This window comes from Pristiophorus japonicus, chromosome 12 (assembly GCF_044704955.1).
Source record: "Pristiophorus japonicus isolate sPriJap1 chromosome 12, sPriJap1.hap1, whole genome shotgun sequence".
Classification (NCBI taxonomy): Eukaryota; Metazoa; Chordata; class Chondrichthyes; family Pristiophoridae; genus Pristiophorus; species Pristiophorus japonicus.
Window position 1 is genome coordinate 114,955,609 of NC_091988.1, and position 26,339 is coordinate 114,981,947.

At 54.6% G+C, this 26,339-nt stretch overlaps 1 protein-coding gene across 6 annotated transcripts in view; it reads right to left on the reverse strand.

Annotated features, from left to right (window-relative positions):
• ctsa (cathepsin A) overlaps positions 1 to 26,022 on the reverse strand; it is a 77,032-nt gene extending 51,010 nt beyond the window's left edge. For 4 of the 6 annotated variants that reach the window (XM_070895884.1, XM_070895882.1, XM_070895881.1 and 1 more), the window contains exons 1-9: positions 25,922 to 26,010; positions 24,774 to 24,937; positions 20,601 to 20,712; positions 19,016 to 19,066; positions 15,156 to 15,242; positions 12,418 to 12,573; positions 11,173 to 11,264; positions 8,200 to 8,284; positions 4,757 to 4,848 (exon numbers count right to left, since the gene is read on the reverse strand). In XM_070895884.1, coding sequence (XP_070751985.1) covers positions 4,757 to 4,848; positions 8,200 to 8,284; positions 11,173 to 11,264; positions 12,418 to 12,573; positions 15,156 to 15,242; positions 19,016 to 19,066; positions 20,601 to 20,712; positions 24,774 to 24,937 — 839 coding nt within the window. In that variant the 5' untranslated portion in view covers positions 25,922 to 26,010. Of the gene's footprint in view, positions 1 to 4,756; positions 4,849 to 8,199; positions 8,285 to 11,172; positions 11,265 to 12,417; positions 12,574 to 15,155; positions 15,243 to 19,015; positions 19,067 to 20,600; positions 20,713 to 24,773; positions 24,938 to 25,893 lie in introns of all 6 variants that reach the window. The other 2 variants (XM_070895880.1, XM_070895879.1) reach the window with 2 other exon arrangements.
• Positions 26,023 to 26,339: the final 317 nt, after the last annotated feature.

Here is a 26,339-nt window from a genome sequence, read left to right on the forward strand (position 1 = left end):
CGGGGCGGATGGAGCGGCGAAGGGATCGGGGCGGAGGAGCGGGCGGAGGGATCGGGGGCGAGGAAGGCGGCGAGGAGATCGGGGCGGAGGAGCGGCGAGGGATCGGGGCGGAGGAGCGGCGAGGGATCGGGGCGGAGGAGCGGCGAGGGATCGGGGCGGAGGAGCGGCGAGTGATCGGGGCGGAGGAGCGGCGAGGGATCGGGGCGAAGGAGCGGCGAGGGATCGGGGCGGAGGAGCGGCGAGGGATCGGGGCGGAGGAGCGGCGAGGGATCGGGGCGAGGAGCGGCGAGGGATCGGGCCGAGGAGCGGCGAGGGATCGGGGCGGAGGAGCGGCGAGGGATCGGGGCCGAGGAGCGGCGAGGGATCGGGGCCGAGGAGCGGCGAGGGATCGGGGCCGAGGAGCGGCGAGGGATCGGGGCCGAGGAGCGGCGAGGGATCGGGGCCGAGGAGCGGCGAGGGATCGGGGCCGAGGAGCGGCGAGGGATCGGGGCCGAGGAGCGGCGAGGGATCGGGGCCGAGGAGCGGCGAGGGATCGGGGCCGAGGAGCGGCGAGGGATCGGGGCCGAGGAGCGGCGAGGGATCGGGGCCGAGGAGCGGCGAGGGATCGGGGCCGAGGAGCGGCGAGGGATCGGGGCCGAGGAGCGGCGAGGGATCGGGCCGAGGAGCGGCGAGGGATCGGGGCCGAGGAGCGGCGAGGGATCGGGGCCGAGGAGCGGCGAGGGATCGGGGCCGAGGAGCGGCGAGGGATCGGGGCCGAGGAGCGGCGAGGGAGTCGGGGCCGAGGAGCGGCGAGGGATCGGGGCCGAGGAGCGGCGAGGGATCGGGGCCGAGGAGCGCGAGGGATCGGGGCCGAGGAGCGGCGAGGGATCGGGGCCGAGGAGCGGCGAGGGATCGGGGCCGAGGAGCGGCGAGGGATCGGGGCCGAGGAGCGGCGAGGGATCGGGGCCGAGGAGCGGCGAGGGATCGGGGCCGAGGAGCGGCGAGGGATCGGGGCCGAGGAGCGGCGAGGGATCGGGGCCGAGGAGCGGCGAGGGATCGGGGCCGGAGGAGCGGCGAGGGATCGGGGCCGAGGAGCGGCGAGGGATCGGGGCCGAGGAGCGGCGAGGGATCGGGGCCGAGGAGCGGCGAGGGATCGGGGCCGAGGAGCGGCGAGGGATCGGGGCCGAGGAGCGGCGAGGGATCGGGGCGAGAGCGGCGAGGGATCGGGGCGGAGGAGCGGCGAGGGATCGGGGCGCAGGAGCGGCGAGGGATCGGGGCGCAGGAGCGGCGAGGGATCGGGGCGCAGGAGCGGCGAGGGATCGGGGCGCAGGAGCGCGAGGGATCGGGGCGCAGGAGCGGCGAGGGATCGGGGCGCAGGAGCGGCGAGGGATCGGGGCGCCAGGAGCGGCGAGGGATCGGGGCGCAGGAGGGCGGCGAGGGATCGGGCGGAGGAGCGGCGAGGGATCGGGGGCAGGAGCGGCGAGGGATCGGGGCGCAGGAGCGGCGAGGGATCGGGGCGCAGGAGCGGCGAGGGATCGGGGCGGAGGAGCGGCGAGGGATCGGGGCGGAGGAGCGGCGAGGGATCGGGGCGGAGGAAGCGGCGAGGGATCGGGGCGGAGGAGCGGCGAGGGATCGGGGCGGAGGAGCGGCGAGGGGGGAAAAAGGGATCGGGGCGGAGGAGCGGCGAGGGGATCGGGGCGGAGGAGCGGCGAGGGATCGGGGCGGAGGAGCGGCGAGGGATCGGGGCGGAGGAGCGGCGAGGGATCGGGGCGGAGGAGCGGCGAGGGATCGGGGCGGAGGAGCGGCGAGGGATCGGGGCGGAGGAGCGGCGAGGGATCGGGGCGGAGGAGCGGCGAGGATCGGGGCGGAGGAGCGGCGAGGGATCGGGGCGGAGGAGCGGCGAGGGATCGGGGCGGAGGAGCGGCGAGGGATCGGGGCGGAGGAGCGGCGAGGGATCGGGGCGGAGGAGCGGCGAGGGATCGGGGCGGAGGAGCGGCGAGGGATCGGGGCGGAGGAGCGGCGAGGGATCGGGGCGGAGGAGCGGCGAGGGATCGGGGCGGAGGAGCGGCGAGGGATCGGGGCGGAGGAGCGGCGAGGGATCGGGGCGGAGGAGCGGCGAGGGATCGGGGCGGAGGAGCGGCGAGGGATCGGGGCGGAGGAGCGGCGAGGGATCGGGGCGGAGGAGCGGCGAGGGATCGGGGCGGAGGAGCGGCGAGGGATCGGGGCGGAGGAGCGGCGAGGGATCGGGGCGGAGGAGCGGCGAGGGATCGGGGCGGAGGAGCGGCGAGGGATCGGGGCGGAGGAGCGGCGAGGGATCGGGGCGGAGGAGCGGCGAGGGATCGGGGCGGAGGAGCGGCGAGGGATCGGGGCGGAGGAGCGGCGAGGGATCGGGGCGGAGGAGCGGCGAGGGATCGGGGCGGAGGAGCGGCGAGGGATCGGGGCGGAGGAGCGGCGAGGGATCGGGGCGGAGGAGCGGCGAGGGATCGGGGCGGAGGAGCGGCGAGGGATCGGGGCGGAGGAGCGGCGAGGGATCGGGGCGGAGGAGCGGCGAGGGATCGGGGCGGAGGAGCGGCGAGGGATCGGGGCGGAGGAGCGGCGAGGGATCGGGGCGGAGGAGCGGCGAGGGATCGGGGCGGAGGAGCGGCGAGGGATCGGGGCGGAGGAGCGGCGAGGGATCGGGGCGGAGGAGCGGCGAGGGATCGGGGCGGAGGAGCGGCGAGGGATCGGGGCGGAGGAGCGGCGAGGGATCGGGGCGGAGGAGCGGCGAGGGATCGGGGCGGAGGAGCGGCGAGGGATCGGGGCGGAGGAGCGGCGAGGGATCGGGGCCGAGGAGCGGCGAGGGATCGGGGCCGAGGAGCGGCGAGGGATCGGGGCCGAGGAGCGGCGAGGGATCGGGGCCGAGGAGCGGCGAGGGATCGGGGCCGAGGAGCGGCGAGGGATCGGGGCCGAGGAGCGGCGAGGGATCGGGGCCGAGGAGCGGCGAGGGATCGGGGCCGAGGAGCGGCGAGGGATCGGGGCCGAGGAGCGGCGAGGGATCGGGGCCGAGGAGCGGCGAGGGATCGGGGCCGAGGAGCGGCGAGGGATCGGGGCCGAGGAGCGGCGAGGGATCGGGGCCGAGGAGCGGCGAGGGATCGGGGCCGAGGAGCGGCGAGGGATCGGGGCCGAGGAGCGGCGAGGGATCGGGGCCGAGGAGCGGCGAGGGATCGGGGCCGAGGAGCGGCGAGGGATCGGGGCCGAGGAGCGGCGAGGGATCGGGGCCGAGGAGCGGCGAGGGATCGGGGCCGAGGAGCGGCGAGGGATCGGGGCCGAGGAGCGGCGAGGGATCGGGGCCGAGGAGCGGCGAGGGATCGGGGCCGAGGAGCGGCGAGGGATCGGGGCCGAGGAGCGGCGAGGGATCGGGGCCGAGGAGCGGCGAGGGATCGGGGCCGAGGAGCGGCGAGGGATCGGGGCCGAGGAGCGGCGAGGGATCGGGGCCGAGGAGCGGCGAGGGATCGGGGCCGAGGAGCGGCGAGGGATCGGGGCCGAGGAGCGGCGAGGGATCGGGGCGGAGGAGCGGCGAGGGATCGGGGCGGAGGAGCGGCGAGGGATCGGGGCGGAGGAGCGGCGAGGGATCGGGGCGGAGGAGCGGCGAGGGATCGGGGCGCAGGAGCGGCGAGGGATCGGGGCGCAGGAGCGGCGAGGGATCGGGGCGCAGGAGCGGCGAGGGATCGGGGCGCAGGAGCGGCGAGGGATCGGGGCGCAGGAGCGGCGAGGGATCGGGGCGCAGGAGCGGCGAGGGATCGGGGCGCAGGAGCGGCGAGGGATCGGGGCGCAGGAGCGGCGAGGGATCGGGGCGCAGGAGCGGCGAGGGATCGGGGCGCAGGAGCGGCGAGGGATCGGGGCGGAGGAGCGGCGAGGGATCGGGGCGGAGGAGCGGCGAGGGATCGGGGCGGAGGAGCGGCGAGGGATCGGGGCGGAGGAGCGGCGAGGGATCGGGGCGGAGGAGCGGCGAGGGATCGGGGCGGAGGAGCGGCGAGGGATCGGGGCGGAGGAGCGGCGAGGGATCGGGGCGGAGGAGCGGCGAGGGATCGGGGCGGAGGAGCGGCGAGGGATCGGGGCGGAGGAGCGGCGAGGGATCGGGGCGGAGGAGCGGCGAGGGATCGGGGCGGAGGAGCGGCGAGGGATCGGGGCGGAGGAGCGGCGAGGGATCGGGGCGGAGGAGCGGCGAGGGATCGGGGCCGAGGAGCGGCGAGGGATCGGGGCCGAGGAGCGGCGAGGGATCGGGGCCGAGGAGCGGCGAGGGATCGGCGCCGAGGAGCGGCGAGGGATCGGGGCGGAGGAGCGGCGAGGGATCGGGTTTCTTTCCCTTTTTTTTGTTTCTATGTGAGCCGGGATAAACAGGAATGAACCTTAGGCCCCACAACTCCTCTGGCCCTGGCTCCCCCCACCCCCTCTCACCGTCAACTTCCCCCCCGCCGTCAACTCCAGCCCCCTCCCCCCCTTCACCCTATCCAACTCCCCCACCCCGCTCACAGTACCAACCACTTAACCACTTGTCTTAATGCCGGGGACATGTATTTTCACCGAGCAGGATCGGCGGCCAGCTCGTGCTTCCTGCGGGGAGTTGGTGAGGGACTGAGAGCAGGTGCGTAGCCAAGGCCTGGGACATAATCTTCCTGATCTCACCTCCGCCTCCGTCCCATTCTCCATTAAAATCGCCCCCCCACCCCCCAATAATCACCAAACACCAAACCATTGAATGCAGCCCCCTCCCTCCCTCCCCACCCCAGTTCCTTACCGGACTTCGGCAGGCACCCCTCCAGCACAATCGGCATACAGGTTGTACACATTCAGGCCCGACTTCCACACAATGTCCAGCACCTCTGTAACCTGAAAAGAAAATACTTTATGACCTTCTTCACTTAATTACCATGTTGCAATCCATGTGAACAAAATGAATGAACTCCCCCATTAAGGGTACTAGATTCCAACATGCTTATTATAGGATGCGTCTATTTGTACTAACTGTATGGCAGCCGTTTCTGATTGGCTCTCCATTATCACATGACCTGTTGCTGACTGGTCCCCTTGGAGGATAAGCCACACCCTGAAGTGTCTCTGGAGTGTGTGAATGGAACCCCCCAGCCTAACTTTGCACATTGGAACATGATCCAGTTTGACTTCAGAAGTCAGAAAGGACACATCCCTCTCCCAGCCAAAGTGCCTTCCCCAGAGCAAGTCCCACCATAGATGGGGCATTGCGTACGGATCGTTAACAGGTTTATTGGGTATGGAGTGAATAGTGACAGTGTCGTGACTTTTGGATTTCATCCACTCCAATGAGGTCCCTTGTAGGGGGTTGTAAGAACGTGATCCGTTTTCCCGGAGTTCCCTCGCTCCCCTCCTCTCCTCTTGCCCCCCCCCCCCCTCTCCCCACCGAGTCTGTCACTCTCTCTGTCCTTCTCACTCTCTCCCCCCCGGCATATCTCTTTCTCTTCCTCCCTCCACCCTGTCTCTCTCTCTCCTCCCTCTCCCCCCCATCTCTCTCTCCTCCCCACGCAACCCCAGTCTCTCTATTCTCCCCCCCAGTCTCTCTCTCTCTCTCTCTCTCTCTCAACCCACCCCCCCCGTATCTCTCTCATTCCCCCCCCCTCTCTCTCTCTCTCTCTCTCAACCCACCCCCCCCAGTCTCTCTCTCTCCCCCCCCCAGTCTCTCTCTCCCCCCCCCCCCAGTCTCTCTCTCCCCCCCCCCCCCCCCCCCAAGTCTCTCTCTCTCTCTTTCCCCCCCCCCAGTCTCTCTCTCTCTCTCTCTCTCTCCCCCCCCAGTCTCTCTCTCCCCCCCAAGTCTCTCTCTCTCTCTTCCCCCCCCCCAGTCTCTCTCTCTCTCTCTCTCTCTCTCTCTCCCCCCCCAGTCTCTCTCTCTCTCTCTCTCCCCCCCCAGTCTCTCTCTCTCTCTCTCTCTCTCCCCCCCAGTCTCTCTCTCCCCCCAGTCTCTCTCTCTCTCTCCCCCCCCAGTCTCTCTCTCTCTCTCTCCCCCCCCAGTCTCTCTCTCTCTCTCCCCCCCCAGTCTCTCTCTCTCTCTCCCCCCCCAGTCTCTCTCTCTCTCTCCCCCCCCCCCCCCAGTCTCTCTCTCTCTCTCCTCCCCCCCCCCCCCCAGTCTCTCCCTCTCTCCCCCCCCCCCCCCCACCACCTCCAGTCCCCTCTCGGCCACCCGTGGCCCTCTTGGGGCCAGGTGGATGGGAGGCTTGGTGCTGCTCGGGCCTCGGAGCTGCAGTGGAGGCAGCGTGGTCGAGGGATCGGAGGATGGATGGGCCTTACAGGTGGGTACATGTGCAGAAAAGAGCGAGTGTAAATTGTGCTTTGGCGGCAGGGGGGGGAGGGGGCGGGCCGGAGACTATTTGTCCTAACTCTTGCTTTCAAGAGACTTAGTACAAATAGTTAGTCCACATTATACTGAGTGTACTTCCCCTTTTCTCTGGTGCCAGCTAATCTCAATCAGCCGGATCACCACAGGCGTGGGACAGTCAATGCAGGCAACCACAGGCAGCATTACTACTGCACAGTGATTTAATCAGAGAACAAAGCAAGGCAGTAATACTGTACTTTTATACATCACTGAGTCGGCCTCAGCTGGAGGATTGGGTCCAATTCTGAGCACCGCACTTTAAGAAGGACGTCGCCTTGGAGAGGGTCTGGAGGAGATTTACTGGACGGATAACAGGGACGAGAGACTTCAATTATGTGGAGTCAAAGTTTTTTTGTAACTCAAGTCCTCGGACACCGTGGATCAGCCTTGTGGCCTTTCTCTGCACAGACTCCACGAGCTTGGATCGTTCCCTTGTGCATCTCTGATCAGAAGTGAATGCAGTACACAGTGTACCCCCGGCCGGTCTAAACCCAACCACTCCCCCCGACCCACCTTAACCCAACCACTCCCATGACCCCCGACCCACCTTAACCCAACCACTCCCACTCCCCCTGACCCACCTTAACCCAACCACTCCATGACCCCCGACCCACCTTAACCCAACCACTCCCACTGATCCACCTTAACCCAACCACTCCCACGACCCCCGACCCACCTTAACCCAACCACGACCCCCGACCCACCTTAACCCAACCACTCCCATGACCCCCGACCCACCTTAACCCAACCACTCCCCCTGATCCACCTTAACCCAACCACTCCCACGACCCACCTTAACCCAACCACGACCCCCGACCCACCTTAACCCAACCACAACCCCCGACCCACCTTAACCCAACCACAACCCCCGACCCACCTTAACCCAACCACAACCCCCGACCCACCTTAACCCAACCACGACCCCCGACCCACCTTAACCCAACCACAACCCCCGACCCACCTTAACCCAACCACGACCCCCGACCCACCTTAACCCAACCACTCCCACGACCCCCGACCCACCTTAACCCAACCACTCCCATGACCCCCGACCCACCTTAACCCAACCACTCCCCCTGATCCACCTTAACCCAACCACTCCCACGACCCACCTTAACCCAACCACTCCCCCCGACCCACCTTAACCCAACCACAACCCCCGACCCACCTTAACCCAACCACGACCCCCGACCCACCTTAACCCAACCACGACCCCCGACCCACCTTAACCCAACACTCCCCCCGACCCACCTTAACCCAACCACCGACCCCTGACCCACCTTAACCCATCCACTATTCCCCAACCTGCCACTCCTACTCATTTTAACCTTGTCCTGCACTATTGGCCTTGGCCCTTCATCCACATGTCACACTAAGTTTTCTGCATTAGGTTCATTCACAACTGTTACAAATTTATCAGGCCGAGAACCACAGAAAATGAGTGAGTGTGAGGACATGCAATAAATACGAGGGGGTTTTGAGCGACAAAGGAGAAACTGGCGGGAGGCTCGGAAACCAGAGGACACGGATTTCAGATAACGGGCAAAGGACCAGAGGGGAGAAGGATTCTGCTTTACACGCGAGGAATGCACTGCCTAAAGGATTCAATAATAGCTTTTTCAGAAGGGCATTAGATAGATAGATAAAAGGAAACATTTGCAGGGCTATGTGGAAAGAGCAGGGGGAGTGGAATTAATTGGGCAGCTCAGTCACGATGGGCCGAATGGCCTCCTCCTGTGCTGTATAATTCTATGAAACTCAAGGGACAGGGAGAAGGGAAGGTGCAGAAATGAGCCAGAGATATAGTTGGACAGAACGTACAAAGCAGTACTCACCCTCAACTGACAGTCCTGGTTTTTATTCTTGTGGAAGTTGCATTTTCCTTCAGAACAGCAGAACTTCTGGAGATCAGACCACAAGCTAAAAAAAATTGTAGAGAGTGACTTAAATATCTATTCGCAGAATCTGCTGAGTGTAATCGCGGCTTATTTTCAGGGTGCAGATATCCTGGGAGAAATGACAAGGTTGTAACCAAACCAAAGGGAGCAGTTTGGAGTGATATAGAGAAAGGAGATATTGGCACTGGGTGATTAGGAGGTGACTAGATAAACAATTCAAGTATCTGACGATGTATCGGAACACACAGAGGTAGATTTCCATCTTCATTGCGAGCACGGTAATCCAGCAGGGCAGATCATGAACAGGCTGGATTTCAATTCTGTTGCTTTCAAAAAAAATCTACCCCACAGTCCAATCATCATCATCATCATCTACGTTCCCTCGAACAAGGGATGACTTGCTTCCACAAAAATTCACAGATGTTTTAATGAAGGACCCGATGTTCCAGTCCTGAACTCTAATTGAAGGGTGGAAGATGCCTGTGCGTGGATTTTTTTAACGTGTGAAGGCCATTGCACACCAGCCACCAAACGGGCTTGACAGAGCGAGGTCTTGGTCCAATGGCAAGGGTTAACCAGGACGACTGGGGACCTGCTCTGCTGCACGGACCCAGTGCGCACACATATCGCAGTGTGGGCTGGCCAGTGCTGCCCCTGGGCCCTCGCCTCTTCTGGGCCCCGTACCCTCATCTGTCGCACCTCCGCCACGATCTCTCACCACTCCTCCGCCATAAACATTCACCGCATCTCGGCACGAACACTCGCCACTCATCTGCCCCGACCTTCCCACTCCTCTGTACCTGGGCCCTGCCGATGTTCCTGCCCGCGCTCCAAAAGGGTTTTGATGACATCATCCAGTCGCCCATCTGAAAATTGTCGCATACTTGGAGCAGCTCGCGCTGGAGGTTCCAGCTCTTTTATAGCGCAACCTGCGGAGCTGTTCTCTCAAATAGGTTATATAGAGCAATAACACACCAAGGAGTTGAAATTACTTTGCAAGTTGTACTTGAACAATTAGCTCAAGATACGCAATCCTCAAGCACGGTGAGAGATTAAGAAAAAATCTTGAAGAAAAGTCCAGAGGCCATGCTGTTTTCCAAGGACAGAAACCATAGGGCATGGTGTATTATTCTGCTGCTAAGGCGAGGTTGTATTTCTTTAGGGGAACCAAAGTCTCATTGTTGTTAAGTAAACACTGGGCGAGATCACTCAAACCCTTAATTACTCTTCAGGCTGCAGGTCACAACTCTGGTTTGTCTGGTTTCAGAGGTTAGAGATATTTTGGCTCCAGTATCAAGCAATTCTTAGTTTCTTCACACTTTTTTTGACGTATGACAAGACAGGAAATACACACTAAATGCAAGAGACAATGAACACTCTCCATGCCATCGATTCCAAATGGCCCTGCTGTCAACCAGATCCTAAATAAGATGCACAAAATTGTAGGTAGAATTGAAGTGTCTTGTCTCAGTGAAGTACACAAAACAAAGATATGAATACTGTCAGGTTAGACACTACTCAACTAGTCTCCCAGACGGACCACCTTTCTGGTCTTCATACAACAAGCATTCCTCAACTGTGCTTGGGGTTGGACTGAGTATCTGAAAAATGTTTCAAAAAAGCTCGTTCTACAGCATCTTGTGCAGAGTAACCTCGAGTACAGAAAATCAGATTCCCTTCTGTACTTTGAATCACTGGATGTTTGTTTATAAAAATTCTGCTGTTATTACTTGGGGCTTTACTTGCCAATTTTGTACACAGCTTTGAAGAGACACATTTAAAAAATAAATCTGGTGTCCAGGTGCACCTAACACTGATACCACATCTTGTAACAGAGGCTATATAAATAAATAAATAAAAATATACATATATGAAATAAATATACATGTATAGACACAAATAAATATACAAATATCACACACACACACAGCAAATTATAATTTAAATGGAGAAAAATTGTAAAGTGCTGCAGTACAGAGGGACCTGGGGGGTCCTTGTGCATGAAACACAAAAAGTTAGTATGCAGGTACTGCAAGTAATCAGGAAGGCAAATGGAATGTTGGCCTTTACTGCAAGGGGGTCAGAGTATAAAAGCAGGGAAGTCCTGCTACAACTGTACAGGGTATTGGTGCGTACAGTTTTGGTCTCCATATTTAAGGAAGGATATACTTGCATTGGAGGCAGTTCAGAGAAGGTTCACACGGTAGATTCCGGGAATGAGGGGTTGACTTATGAGGATAGGTTGAGTAGGTTGGGCCTCTACTCATTGGAGTTCAGAAGAATGAGAGGTGATCTTATCAAAACATATAAGATAATGAGGGGGCTCGACAAGGTGGATGCAGAGAGGATATTTACACTCATAGAGGAAACTAAAACTAGGGGGCATAGTCTCAGAATAAGGGGCCGCCCATTTAAAACTGAGATGAGGAATTTATTCTGTTAGAGGGTTGTAAATCTGTGGAATTCTCTGCCCCCAGAGAGCTGTGGAGGCTGGGCCATTGAATATATTTAAGGTGGCGATAGACAGATTTTTGAGCGATAAGGGAATAAAGGGTTATGGGGAGCAGGCAGGGAAGTGGAGCTGAGCCCAAGATCAGATCAGCCATAAACTTATTAAACGGCAGAGCAGGCTCGAGGGGCCAAATGGTCTATTCCTGCTCCTATTTCTTATATTCTTATACATATATAAAAAAAGCAAATCACTGACCTGGAGCCTAAAATTGAGAGGTTACAGCTGCCATGATTGCCCTCCGTAGTTTATAAATAGCTACAATTGTTAGAATTTGCCCATGTAGACTATGCCTTAAAGTTACAGGTTAGGTTAGCAGCTGAACATCACACATGTACTCCAGACACAGTCACAGGAGAGCCCCTGGAATATTGCCAACACAATACGCTGCTGCTACTTACGTGGATCTCAGCAGCCCATGGTAGTAAGCAAAGTAAACCAGAGAGTTGTCGTTGTATTCCCAGCTGGACAATCCATTCCCAACTGCCATTCCCTGAAAGAACAGCAACAGGAACATTACAGAAGATGGGAACCGGAGTTGATCATTCTGCCATTCAACGAGATCACAGCGGACCTGCACTCACCTTTGCTCCATATCCCTTGCTGAACAAAGATTTATCCATCTCAGATTTGAACATTTATAAGAACATAAGAAATAGGAGCAGGAGTAGGCCATACGGCCCCTCGAGCCTGCTCTACCATTTAATACGATCTTGGCTGATCTGATCATGGACTCAGCTCCACTTCCCTGCCCGCTCCCCATAACCCATTATTCCATCGGTTAAGAAACTGTCTATTTCTGTCTTAAATTTATTCAATGTCCCAGCTTCCACAGCTCTCTAAGGCAGCGAATTCCACAGATTTTTCACCCTCTGAGAGAAGAAATTTCTCCTCATCTCAGTTTTAAATGGACGGCCCCTTATTCTAAGATCATGCCCCCTAGTTCTAGTCTCCCCCATCAGTGGAACATCCTCTCTGCATCCACCTTGTCAAGCCCATTCATAATCTTATACGTTTCGATAAGATCACCTCTCATTCTTCTGAATTCCAATGATAGAAGCCCAACCTACTCAACCTTTCCTCATAAGTCAACCCCCTCATCCCCAGAATCAACCGAGTGAACCTTCTCTGTACTGCCTCCAAAGCAAATATATCCTTTCGTAAATATGGAAACCAAAATTTCAAATGCTCCAACATCCACAGCTTTTTGAGGGAGAAAGGTTCCAGATTTCTACACTTTGTATAAAAAATTGCTTTCTGATTTCACTCCCACCTGTCCGAATCTCGTTCTGTGCACTGCCACTACAGCAAACAGTTTCTCTGGGTCGACGCCATCAAATCCTGTTAACGTTTTAACCACCTCGATTCGATCACTCCTCAACCTTCTAAACTCAAGGGAATACAATTCAAGCTCGTTATATACCAGCCCCACAGCACTTGCACAAGAGGATTATAAAGGAATTCCTCACAGGTGAATAGCTCCCTCTAATGGCCTCTAGTTGAAGGCCCCAAACAGAGTTAAAGTTTCAGATCAGTGACCTTTTGTCAGACGAAAGGTCATCGGCCTGAAAGCATAACAGTTTCTCTCTCCACCTGCCACATATTCCCAGCATTCTCTGCACAATTCTTCATTGCCTGATTCCCACCTTAAAATTGATGCCGGAATCAGTCATGACGTGCTCCGCTAGTGTTGGCACATAGATTCCTCCGTAACTCTCTCCGGTGATGTAGAATTCATTCTTGCTGTACTCTGGGAAGAGGTGGAAGAACTCCTTCAGGGCCAGGTAATTATTAAATGAAACCTGGGGTGGGAGAAGGGGGGAGTGAGAGCCAATGAAAGAGAAATTTCAACAAGTGAATCTAAATAACAGGATTAAGATTCATTTCGACTAGCATTAAACACAGTGTAAATATAATCAGTCTCAGCATACTGACAATCCACCATCAATGTGTCATTTCAATTGGCTGTAAAAATACCACACAGCCACCCTACCCGCCCTCCTGTACGGCTCAGAGACACGGACACCTCAAATCGCTGGAGAAATACCACCAACGATGTCTCGGCAGGATCCTACAAATCCCTTGGGAGGACAGACGCACCAACGTTAGCGTCCTCGACCAGGCCAACATCCCCAGCATCGAAGCACTGACCACACTCGATCAGCTCCGCTGGGCGGTCCGCATGCCAGACACGAGACTCCCAAAGCAAGCGCTCTACTCAGAACTCCTTCATGGCAAACGAGTTAAAGTTGGGCAGAGGAAACGTTACAAGGACACCCTCAAAGCCTCCCTGATAAAGTGCAACATCCCCACTGACACCTGGGAGTCCTTGGCCAAAGACCACCCTAAGTGGAGGAAGTGCATCTGGGAGGGCGCTGAGCACCTCGAGTCTCATCGCCGAGAGCATGCAGAAATCCAGCGCAGGCAGCGGAAAGAGAGTGCGGCAAACCAGTCCCACCCACCCTTTCCCTCAACGACTATCTGTCCCACCTGTGATAGGGACTGTGGCTCTCGTATCGGACTGTTCAGTCATCCAAGGACTAATTTTAAAAGTGGAAGCAAGTCTTCCTCGATTCCGAGGGACTGCCTATGATGATGATGATCAATTCCCTCAGTCCCTTCAATGAATATGGAGAGGACCATTTATACACCAGGATACTCCAGTCCCTTGGCAGCTGAAGAGACACCTTCTTTGTACCCATCGTACTTCAGACAGATGGGTGATAGAGTGGCCTTGAAGAGGCCCAGAGGGAGCTACGAGAATGATTCCTAGCTTAAACACTAGACCTATTCAGATAGGCTTAAAGAGCTGGGCCTATTATTTTAGAGCAGCATAGACCGAGAGGTGACCAGATAGGAAGTTTAGAAAGTAAGGAAAGGGCTGGATAGCGTGCCTATTGAGATTATTCCCGCTTGACAAATTAGGGAGGACCAAGGGACTTTAAACTGTGTGAAGAGTAGGAATAGATTAGACATGGGGGACCTAGAACTAGGGGGCATAGTTTCAGAATAAGGGGTCGCCCATTTAAAACAGAAATGAGGAGGAATTTCTTCTCTGGAGGGTCATGAATGTTTGGAGGCTGTGCAGGCTGGGTCATTGAATATATTTAAGGTGGAGATAGACAGATTATTGAATGATAAGGAAGTCAAGGCTTATGGGGGGCGGGCAGGGAAGTGGAGTTGAGGCCAAGATCAGATCAGCCATGATCTTATTGAATGGCGGAGCAGGCTCGAGGGGCCAATGGCCGACTCCTGCTCCTATTTCTTATCCTCTAATGCTCGGCGGACTGGGACCCTCTTTCCCCAGGGAGCAGTGGGCCTGTGGAACACATTGCCGCTGGTGGGGTGGGGGCTGACTCAGTGCGTCGCCTGTAACAGGGAGCCGGACCGGTTCCTGACTGGGGCAGCGATCGCGTCTTAGAGAAGGTAGGTGGAGGTACAGTTAACACGGCCCAGGTTACCTCCTGCACTTGTTTTGAGCGACTGAAGGGGTCGGAGAAGAATTTTCCATAGTTTTTTTTTGCCTTACTGGACCTGGGATACTCTGTTTTTGCCTCTCCCAGGAGATGACATGAATGCAAGGGGAAGAGTGGGGGAGCAGGGGTGTGTAGGAATAATCCAGGCTGGAAGCTGATCATGAGTGTGGGGCAGGTTAGATGGGCAAGCTGGTCTTTTCCTGCTCGTCATTTCTGTATATTGGTAGGTAGCAGCCCTCCCCATGCCCTATTGCCATGACCCCATCCTGACCCGAGGGTACAGATTGCAGGTAAATTGATGGAAGTGTCATCAATGGCACCATTACACCTCACCAATAACCTTCTGGGCCGACTTGAACAACCTGCTACCAACCCATCTCAAATCTAGGCGGCCATTTTGGACCATCGCCGAAGCCCTTCAGCAATCTCCCCTCAGCCTCGATGAGCGATGACAAAATGCCGGGAAGAACTGCGACATACGGAATGGATTCCTTATAGAGGACCCCACAGTACAACCTGAAGGATCAAACCTTCCTCGCAAACAGTGGCCAACCATCAGCCGCCTCAAAACCGGTCATGCTGCTACCATAGGATAGACCACCAATAAACTACTCCATTCAGGCCGAGTCAGAACCCCCACATAACTTCTGTATGATGCCCTTCCAGCTCCAGACCTCATCATTGCCTCGATCCAGAAATAGACATGAGAGCTGGAGGCATGAGGACCTGCCCTCAACACCAAAGCAGCACGAGACCCGGCAGGGCACCATGGACCCCAGCAATACTGCTCAATGGGACTCATAGGGAAAACTTTCCAGTGGCTCGAGTCAAAGAAAGATGATTGAGGAGGGGGCAGTCCTCACAGCCCGAGGACAAAATACACACGCACACACACACCGTGGTCTTACCTCAGTATCATTTGTTTTATATTGCTTGTCTTCGGCATAGGAAAATCCAACCCCTGCTGGTGACTCGAGGTACAGCATGTTTGCAATCTGTGAAGGGACACATGCTTCATTATATGGTCTTCAAGCAAATAGCGGCAGAAGCGGATGGATAAACCCCTATTATCCTTTTATATAGAGCAGAGCAAGACACTGGATTGGTGACTACCGTAAGCATTTGTTCAAACTTTGACCGGTAGCAATGGTTTCTTTTCCAACTTCCTCCATCGGATGGGCTCAGATGATAGTGAGTGGGTAAAACCATGAGAATTGGACTTTAGTGTGAACTAGCATGAGGTCAGCCACTTTGGACCCAAGAATGATACATTGGAGTATTTTCTAAATGGTGAGAAGCTAGGACTGTGGAGGAGCAGAGTTTGTTTCTTATACGTTCAGGGAATGTGGGTGTTACTGCTATTTATTGCCCATCCGTTAAACCGTGAATGTTGAAGGTGGTGGATGAGGTGCCAATCGAGCGGGCTGCTTTGTCCTGGATGGTGTCGAGCTTCTTGAGTGTTGTTGGAGCTGCACTCATCCAGGCAAGTGGAGAGTATTCCATCACACTCCTGACTTGTGTCTTGTAGATGGTGGAAAGGCTTTGGGGAGTCAGGAGGTGAGACACTCGCCGCACAATACCCAGCCTCTGACCTGCTCTTGTTGCCACAGTATTTATGTGGCTGGTCCAGTTAAGTTTCTGGTCAATGGTGACCCCCAGGATGTTGATGGTGAGGGATTCGGCGATGGTAATGTCATTGAATATCAAGGGGAGGTGGTTAGATTCTCGCTTGTTGGAGATGATCATTGCCTGGCACTTATGTGGTGTGAATGTTACTTGCCACTTATCAGCCCAAGCCTGAATGTTGTCCAGGTCTTGCTGCATGTGGGCACAGACTGTTTCATTGTCTGAGGAGTTGCGAATGGAACTGAACACTGCCCTCAAGCAAGCCAGTGCTCAGGATTGAGAGTTCCAGAAATACAATGTAACTCTCTTGCTATATAGGATCTTTGAGAGATCCCGTAAAGATATGTTTGGGGTGACTCTGACCTGCTCTTGTTGCTGCAGTATTTATGGTTGGTCCAGTTAAGTTTCTGGTCAATGGTGACCCCCAGGGTGTTGTTGGTGGGGGGATTCGGCGATGGTAATGCTCTCTTATAGTCAAATATCATCACCTGAGCAGTAATGCCCCAGCGTGAAACACTGCCGCCTGGAAATGAGGACTAAGTGAATCACCTCTTTCCGTGTCCAAGGACATTTAAAGCTCGTGGACAGGTACAAGTCGGCTGGACTACAAAGAGGAGGAAGCTGTGCTTCAGTTGTACAGAACCTTGAACAGAGCCCCCTTTAGCAGTGGGTTCAGTTCTGGGCCCACACCTCAGGAAGGCACTGGCTTCGGAGAGGGGGCAGCGCAGAGTCACCAGAATGATACCGAGGCTTAAAGGGTTAAATCAGGAGGGCAGGTTACATAAACGTGGCTTGCATTTCCTTGAGTTTAGAAGATTGAGGGATGATCTGATCAATGCGTTTAAAACATTACAAGGATCTGACACGGTAGTTACGGAGAAACTATTGCCTCTGGTGAGTGAATCAAGGCAGCAACATGATCTTAAAATTAAAGCTCGGCCATTCAGGAGTGAAATCAGAAAGCACCTTTTTACACAAGGAGGAGAAATGCTGACTCTTTCCCCCAAAAGGCTGCAGATGTTGGGAGTCAACTGGAGCTTTCAAGACTAATACATTTTTGTTAGGTAAGTGTATCAAGGGATATGCAGCAAAGGCAGGTAAATGGAGTTGAGGTGCAGAGCAGCCATGATCTAACTGAACGGCAGAGCAGATTTGAAGGGCTGAATGGTCGACTCCTGTTGCAATGCCCTTCAGCCCATTAGCTATCATCCTTTATGTTCGAGAATCCCCTACCATTCTGCATTACAACTTTTAACATCCACGAGAACAGGCAGACAGGGCCCCAGTGCACCATCCCATCTGAGTGACGGCACCTCAGACAGTGAAGCACTCCCTCGGTACTGCATCAGCCGAGATGGTGCACTGAAGACCCAATATGAACCCGCAACTCTCTCGACTCAGCGGGTGTGTGCTACCAACTGAATCACGTTGGAGCTCAAGGAGGAGACGCACTTACTCCTCGCCTCCATACAGTGGTGATTCAGGCTGGGGCATTGCTGTTCGGGTTATGACATTTGGCTACGAGAGAGAATCATAGCGAAACCCTCACCCAGCCTTTTCCAACTGGGGTCACTGCAAAGCAATGAAGAGCAATGAAGAATAAAATATAAGAGTAGGGAAGTTATGCAAGAACTGTATAAAACACGAGTAAAACCACAGCTTGAGTACTGCTTACAGTTCTGGTCACCACATTACAGGAAGGATGTGATTGCACCAGAGAGGGCGCAGAGGAGATTTACGAGCTCGTTGCCAGGACTGGAGAAGTTTAGCTATGATGACATTGGATAGGCTGGAGTTGTTTTCTTTGGAACAGATGAGGCTGAGGGGAGATTTAATTGAGGTGTATACAATGATGAGGGGCTTGGATATAGTGGATAGGAAGGACATATTTCCCTTAGTAGAGGGGTCAACAACCAGGGGGCATAGATTTAAAGTAATTGGTAGAAGGATTAGAGGGGATTTGAAGGGAAATGTCTTCACCCAGAGGGGTGTGGGGGTCTGGAACTCACTGCCTGAAAGGGTGGTAGAGGCAGAAACCCTCACCACATTTAAAAAGTACTTGGATGTGCACCTGAAGTGACATAACCTGCAGGGCTACAGACTGAGAGCTGTAAAGTGAGATTAGGCTGGATAGCTCTTTTTCAACTGGTACGGACTCGAAAAGCCAAATGGCCTCCTTCTATGTCGTAATATTTCTATGATTCTAAGAGCATGAAACTGAACCCAAGGCCTCGGAAGCCAATTGTTGAGATAGGCCGAATGAACACAGATTGGTTAAAACCGGATACCTTTTATAAAGCTCAATAATGAACCACCTAGACATCAGGGAAGCAGCAAAGCCGACGAGAAGATAAATAGAAAAGGGAACAAGGCAGAATCAGTGATGCTCAGCAAAGAGTATTCCAACATACCTGAAGTGAATGGAACATTCATTGTGCATAATACTAACTGGGAAGATAACCAGACCTCCCAGTGGAGTGGCATGACCGTTTAGGATTGTCAGCACCTCTGAACGGGCCTGGCGATGACAGAGGAGGTGGGGACATGGGTCAGTGAGCGCGGTTTGCGATGACCATTCAGCCGCAAAGCAAACCCGCAAGCTGATCCCACCCCGTGCTCCACACGGGCTTCGGGCTCGGTGAAAGGTGGGCACCCTATTGTCACTCAGTGACCAGAGAGGGCGAGGGGACAAGGGGGAGAGTGGGAAAGAAACCAACAAAAACTGAACAACTTGTATTTATATAGCGCCTTTAACGTAGTAAAATGTCCCAAGGTGCTTCACAGCAGTGTTTTCAGACAAAACAAATAAATTTGACACTGAGCCACATAAGAAGAAATTACGGCAGGTGACCCTGGTCACAGAGGTAGGTTTTAAGGAGGAAAGCGAGGTAGTGAGGCGGAGAGGTTTAGGGAGGGAGTTCCAGAGCTCGGGGCCCAGGCAGCTGAAGGCACGGCCACCGATGGTGGAGAGATTATAAATCAGGGATGCTCAAGGCGGCAGAATTTGAGGAGTGCAGACATCTCGGGGGTCGTGAGGCTGAAGGAGATTACAGAGATAGGGAGAGGCGAGGCCATGGAGGGATTTGTAAACAAGGATGGGAACAAAGGGAACACAAGAGATTGAAAAGTAAAAAAGACATACCTTATTCCAGGAATAAGGATTATATTGGAGCGTCTTCCCATCTGGTTGGATCTGCAAAGTAAAGAGCAGTATTCGGATCAGTTTGTTGGACCGAGGGCAATATTGGGGTAAACGGGATTACTGCATTTACCCCGATCTCCCCTCCCAGAACAGCTGTGGAAATATGAAGAGCAGCCCCACCTTCTATTAACACGGAAATACATTGTAACTCATCCTCCTCCCTCCAACATTCAAAACCGATCTCAGACTGAAAATTCCCATCTCAGGAAGAAAAACTTCAATTAAAAAGAAAAAGAGGATTTCTGCTGCTTGTTACTTTCCATTGTTTAGTAGAAGGCTGCAGTGTTCGGCTAAAGGCATCAGTGGGCAGCACTCTCACCTCAGAGTCCGAAGGTTGTGGGTTGAAGCCCCGCGTCAGAAACTTGAGCAGATAATCTAGGTTGACACTCCAGTATAGTCCTGAGGGAGTGCTGCACTGTCGGAGGGGCAGTACTGAGGGAGCGCCGCGCTGTCGGAGGGGCAGTACTGAGGGAGCGCCGCACTGTCGGAGGGGCAGCACTGAGGGAGCACCGCACTGTCGGAGGGGCAGCACTGAGGGAGCGCCGCACTGTCGGAGGGGCAGTACTGAGGGAGCGCCGCACTGTCGGAGGGGCAGCACTGAGGGAGCACCGCACTGTCGGAGGGGCAGTACTGAGGGAGCGCCGCACTGTCGGAGGGGCAGTACTGAGGGAGTGCTGCACTGTCGGAGGGGCAGTACTGAGGGAGCGCCGCACTGTCGGAGGGGCCTTCTTTCAGATGAGACGTTAAACCGAGGGCCCCCGACTGCCTCCTCAGGTGGACATAAAAGATCCCACGGCAAGATTTCGAAGAACAGCAAAGGAGTTCTCTTGGTGTCTGGTCAATATTTATGCCTCAACTAACAGCCTAAATAAATCTGGTCATTTATTTCCTACATTACAACAGAGACAACACTTCAACAGTACCTCATTGGCTGTGAAGCGCGTTGGTACTTCCCAACGTCGTGAAAGGTGCTATATAAATGAAAGTTTTTTCTTTTTAACTTGGAACTTGAAGCTGCAACATGCCTGCTCGTCCACTGCACTGGTTAACGTTCACTAAACGCTGCGACTCTGGCTTAAACTACTCCAGCTCTTTCAGGACATGCACTGGTACAGACCCACGGGCACTCATCCAGTTCCTCACTGAAGCGACTATTCTTCATGTGCGAGGCTATGCAAGTATTGCAAGGACATGCGATCGTGGGGATCATCATAGTTGAGCTCAATTGCCGTCATGTACACATGGCGTTTCTAGCAAAGGTGCAGGAACCTGGCTGATGTTTATCTTCCCCTCTCCCCATCTCTTCACCCCCCCCCAGGCCAGGAGTGCTGAGACTAAGTGTAGCACCCCTATGGACTTGGCCAACTTAGCACCGACAAGAGAATGCTGCTGGGCCATACAGACTCATACAGGGGAAAAACACAGCCTGACCAAGTCGTTCCTTAGAGTCCTCAGTGATATACATAGCCATTTCCAAAAGTACAGAAACTGAGCTTGTGGAGGATCCGAAGCCTCGTTTGCTTACCAAGAAGGGGCCATGTTCGTTTAGCAGCCCGTCCAGGGAGCTGCAGCCAGGGCCTCCGTTCAGCCACAGTACCACAGGATCTCGCTCGGGGTGCCCCTGGGACTCCACAAACCTGCAGGACAACAGCAGCAATCGGTCAGCACAGGGAGACTTTGCTGACCACACGAAGATGAACGCAGCATCAGTGACAGCTTTCGACAAGCCCCGCGGCTTTGCAATGGCCATTAGCAAACCCTTCCCTGAAAAGTGCCGACTCTTGCCGAGCCTTGCCGAGCCGCGGTTCGGCACGGAACGGCGAGTGGCACAGAATACAGATCGGACAAATCTTCCGACAACTTTCCAACGGTGCCTGTATCTCCGAATTCAGCCTGCTGCAGAACGCCATTTCCTCTTCCCAAACCGTGAACCTCACACAGCCAGTGAGCAAATGTTATCCCCTTGACCTGCATCCTCATAGGCTTAAGAATTAGGAGCAGGAGTAGGCCAGACGGCCCCTCGAGCTTGCTCCGCCATTTAATAAGATCAAGGCTGATAATCGACCTCAACTCCACTTGCCCGCCCGATCTCCATATCATTGATTCCCCCAGACTCCAAAAATCTATCAATCTCAGCCTTGAATATATTCAGAGACTCAGCATCCACAGCTCTCTGGGGCAGAGAATTCCAACGATTCACCACCGTCTGAGTGAAGAAAGTCCTTAAAATTGAGGCCAACGGACAGACAACCAATAAAAAGACAGGACAATTATTTTTTGGTCAAGGGAATGAGTGAAAAAGCTTCATTTGTTGTGGGGTGATCGTCCTTAAAATGTAAATACGGATTTGCACCTGAGCAAACACTGTCTGTACATTGTATAAAATAAAAACAGAACATGCTGGAGATACTCAGCGGGTCAGGCAGCATTTGTGGAGCGAGGAACAGAGTTAATGTTTCAGGTCGATAACCCTTCATTAGAACTGGAAAGAGTTAGAGACGTGACAGGTTTTAAGCCAGTGAGGGACAGGGGGAGGGGAGGAAAGAACAAAAGGGAAGGCCTGTGATAGGGTGGGAGGCAGGAGAGATTAAAGAGACAAAAATGATGATGGTGCGAGGCAAAAGGAAATGGTAATTGAACATTATTTATATAGGGTCTTTAACATCCCACAGTGCTGTTGGGGAGGGAGTTCCAGGATTTTAACCCAGCGACGATGAAGGAACGGCCGATATATTTCCAAGTCGGGATGGTGTGTGACTGGGAGGGGAATGTGGAGGTGATGGTGTTCCCATGTACCTGCTGCCCTTGTCCTTCTAGGTGGTAGAGGTCGCGGGTTTGGGAGGTGCTGCTGAAGAAGCCTTGGCGAGTTGCTGCAGTGCATCTTGTAGATGGTACACACTGCAGCCATGGTGCGTCGGTGGCGGAGGGAGTGAATGTTGAAGGTGGTGCCGATCAAGCGGGCTGCTTTGTCCTGGATGGTGTCGAGCTTCTTGAGTGTTGGAGCTACACTCATCCAGACAAGTGGGGAGTATTCCATCACACTCCTGACTTGTGCCTTGGAGATGATGGAAAGGCTTTGGGGAGTCAGGAGATGAGACACAGAGCGGCGAGGCCATGGAGGGATTTGAAGACAAGGATGAGAATTTTAAATTGGAGGCCCTATTGAACAAAGCCCCAGCAGTAATAGTGCCCTTTTCATTAGCTCCGCCCATGCAGAATGTGTGTTAACTGGAGTCTAATAATACCAACCCAGGTAAACTGCATACTAGAATTTACGTAGGATTTTCAACATGTCTTCAGTCTACTTAAATACAAAAATATTAGGATTGGACTGCTACAGGCTAAACTCCCAGCGGTATTTATTTATGCATAAAATACAGAAAAGTTTAGAAACATGGAAACCCAAGGCAAGCCGGTCACATCCACACATCGTAAAGAACCCTCATTCGTCAGGGAACGGCAGAGTCGTGGCTATGTTACTGGACTAGTGACCCAGAGCCCTGGATTAATGATTTGGCGACACAAGTTCAAATCCCACCATGGCAGCTGGGGAATTTAACTTTTTGAACAACAAGGGAGTCAAGGGTTATGGGGAGCGGGCGGGGAAGTGGAGCTGAGCCCAAGATCGGATCAGCCATGATCTTATTAAATGGCGGTGCAGGCTCGAGGGGCCAAATGGCCGACTCCTGCTCCTATTTCTTGTGTTCTTATGCCTCTCTGGTTTCCTTCAGTAGAAATAGCCTTCCGTAGTTTCAATGACAAACTTTGCTCTGCTCCTGCAATGCCCATTGGTTTCTCGAGATCACTTACTGTGATATGTGCAGAACTAGCTGGGGATACAGGTGAACCTCTCTGACTGGGTCAGGTTCCAAATAAACTGGTGGAACATTGCAGCTTCTTGGATCTGAGAAACGCAGATTCTAATTTCAACAACAGAGCCTCTAAATACTCAAACACTTGCAGTACAGACAGACGAACTGGTTTAACAAAACTGTGCTAAAAATATTTTACGACAGAGGCTGACTTGCTGTAACTCAACCATTGCACCATTAAACTATTTTTCCAGCAAGGCGACCAAGGTATTTATGTGAAATGAATTTCACTTCCACAATGGTTTAAACCGCCCATCAGAGTTGCTTTTCTTTTGAAACTAGAAAACCCCCATCGTAATCAGTCTTTGCACACGGCCCAGCTCTGATCCTCTATTTTAAACTTAGTAAAGGAGCATCCATTTTATCTCTGGGGGTCGCTACTGTATCTAAAAATATCAGACAAAATTCCTATTTTTGTCAAACTTAACTCCAGAAAAAAAAGATAAAAAAATGACCTACTCTACTCATGAACAGGTCCAGTATCCCCAGCACAGCCCCCTATATCTCTCACGGTGGAGTGCGAGTGGTTGGGTTCTGATATAACAACATGAAGTTTGCTCGCTTCTCCATCTCCAAACAGAGGATCTGCACATGGTTGTTCTGTCTTTAATTTTATGCTACAACAGTTGGACACAACGCTATCTAAACAAGGCTTGCTTCTCATCAAACCCAAACTCAACACAAGTTGATCTCATCGTGCACACTGTTCAGTATTAAAATAAAATCATGCACAGGATGTGGGCGTCGCTGGCAAGGTCGGCATTTATTGCCCATCCCTTAATTGCCCCTATAACTAGAGGTGGTGAGCCACCGCCTTGAACCACTGCAGTCCGTGCGGTGAAGGCACTCCCACAGTGCTGCTAGGGAGGGAGCACTGTTCCTTTACATTTTTTTATTGGGTACGGGGCCCCTTTAAGGGAATGCATGGCCCACCTTTAAAAGCCAGTCAGCTGGCTACGTGGGAGCGCCAGAGCATTGCACGGCTGTGCGGCTTAAAGTGAACATTGGTCGTGAGTTCCAGCAAATTGACCCAACAACTTGTATTTATATAGCGCCTTTAACATAGTGAAATGTCCCAAGGCGCTTCACAGGAGTGGTATGAGACAAAAAAAAACAATGAAGGAACGCCGATATGTGTCCAACTCGAGATGGTGCATGACGTGGAGGTGGGAGTGTTCTTCCAGGTGGTGCAGGCGCAGGTTTGGGAGGTACGCATTGCTACAGTCCATCATCATCATCATAGGCGATCCCTCGAACGAGGATGACTTGCTTCCACCAGAGTTCACAGACATTTCAATGAAGGACCCGATGTTCCAGTCCTGAACTCCAGTTGAGGGGGTGGAATATGCCTGTGCGTGGACACCAGTCACCACACGGGCTTGACAGATCTCGGTCTTGGTCCAGTGGCAAGGGTTAACCAGGATGACTGGAGACCTGCTCTGCTGCACGGACCTAGTGCGCGCACATATCGCAGTGTGGGCTGGTCCATGCTGTCCCTGGGCCCTCGCCTCTTCTGGGCCCCGTACTCTCATTCGCCGCAATCAAGGGATATGGGGATAGAGCAGGACAGTGGAGTTGAGATAGAAGATCAGCCATGATCGTATTGAATGGTGGCGCAGGCTCGAGTGGCCAAATGGCCGACTCCTGCTCCTAATTCTTATGTCATTTGAATTCACAAACAAATAATAAACACCGAAACCAAATTGCTGTGGCTGGTAAACACAGCAGCCACGTTGGTGCAGGGAGCGGATACTTCGAAAGTTAAACTGAGCGGTGAACACTGGCAATCAGAATGTGAACCCACAGTGTAAACCCAAGTCACTCACCAGTAGTGGAGGTGTTTATTTCCAGATGTGTTCAGGTAGCCAGAGTACTGCCTGAAGCTGGATTGTTTGACCAAGCCTGGGAGGTAGAGGATCTCATCGTTGGCTGGAGCACATTCAGTAACAAAGACGTTCACTAACACGACAAACAGCACAAGAGAAGCCATCTGTGGGGGGGAAACCAACAGCCTTTATTGGAGAGTGATAGTTTTACAGCACTCTGCACTACACAGAGATTCAACAGGTCATATGACCCAGAGCCTCAAAGCCTCCCTGATAAAGTGCAACATCTCCACCGACACCTGGGAGTCTCTGACCGCCCTAAGTGGAGGAAGTGCATCCGGGAGGGCGCTGAGCACCTCGAGTCTCATCGCCGAGAGCATGCAGAAACCAAGCGCAGGCAGCGGAAACACACAGCGTGCGGCAAACCAGTCCCACCCACCCTTTCCCTCAATGACTATCTGTCCCACCTGTGACAGAGTCTGTGGTTCTTGTATTGGACTGTTCAGCCACCAAAGGACTCATTGTTAGAGGGACTGCCTATGATAATGATGATTGGCCAGGACACTGGGGATAACTCCCCTGCTCTTATTCAAAATAGTGCCATGGGATCTTTTACGTCCACCTGAGAGGGCAGATAGGGCCTCAATTTAATGTCTCATTCAAAAGACGGCCCCTCCGACACTGCGGCACTCCCTTAGCACTGCACTGGAGTGTCTGCCTAACTTTATGCACTCAAGTTCCTGGAGTGGGACTTGAACCCACAACCTTTTGACTTAGTGGAGAGAGTGCTACCCACTGAGCCATAGTGGCTCTCGAAAGCAGAAGAGTGACACAGCCCCCAGCGAGGGGGAAATCACACCCATCCCCGCAGTAAGGCAGTCCCTCAGGGAGAGGAGCTCTGCCCCCAATTGGGGAGGGAGGAGGCTCTGCCCTTTGCCCCCTATAACACAGCAGCCCAGCCCCAATCCCCCGGGCTTCCCATTAACAATCCCGGAACAGATCGCGCTCTCCGCCAATACAGACAGCCCGCTCCTGGCCGCCGCGTCCCATCTCTGGGGCTCAGCTCCGAGTCCCGCTCCCTCCCCGCGCTCCGGGGTCTCTCAATTCCCCGCTCACTCACTGGGTCTCTCAATTCCCCGCTCACTCACTCAGTCCCTCACTCACACTCCCTCTCTCCCTGCCCTTCAGTCACTCTCAGCCCCTCACTGAGGGTTCCGCCGGTCATGTGACAGCAGCTTGCGACTTGCGTGTCACGTGCTCCGACCCGGAAGCCTTTCCCAGGAACTGTCGGAGCTGGCTCCCGGCCAGCACTGCCCTATCGGGGATCGGTGGGTCAGCTCTGGCCTCTGATCCAGCAGGGGAACACGGGCACCCAGCTGAGTGACAGCCTCCGCCGGCCCCTATCCCTGTATCCTTGTATCCCAGCACTCTCTGTATGTCCCTGCGCTGTATCCCAGCACTCTCTGTATGGCACAGGATGTCGTGCTAACACCGCCCACAGCAATGCTGGAGCTGGAGGCACACCCTGCTTCCTGGCGGTCGTGCGCTTGAGCTGGGGGCTTCATT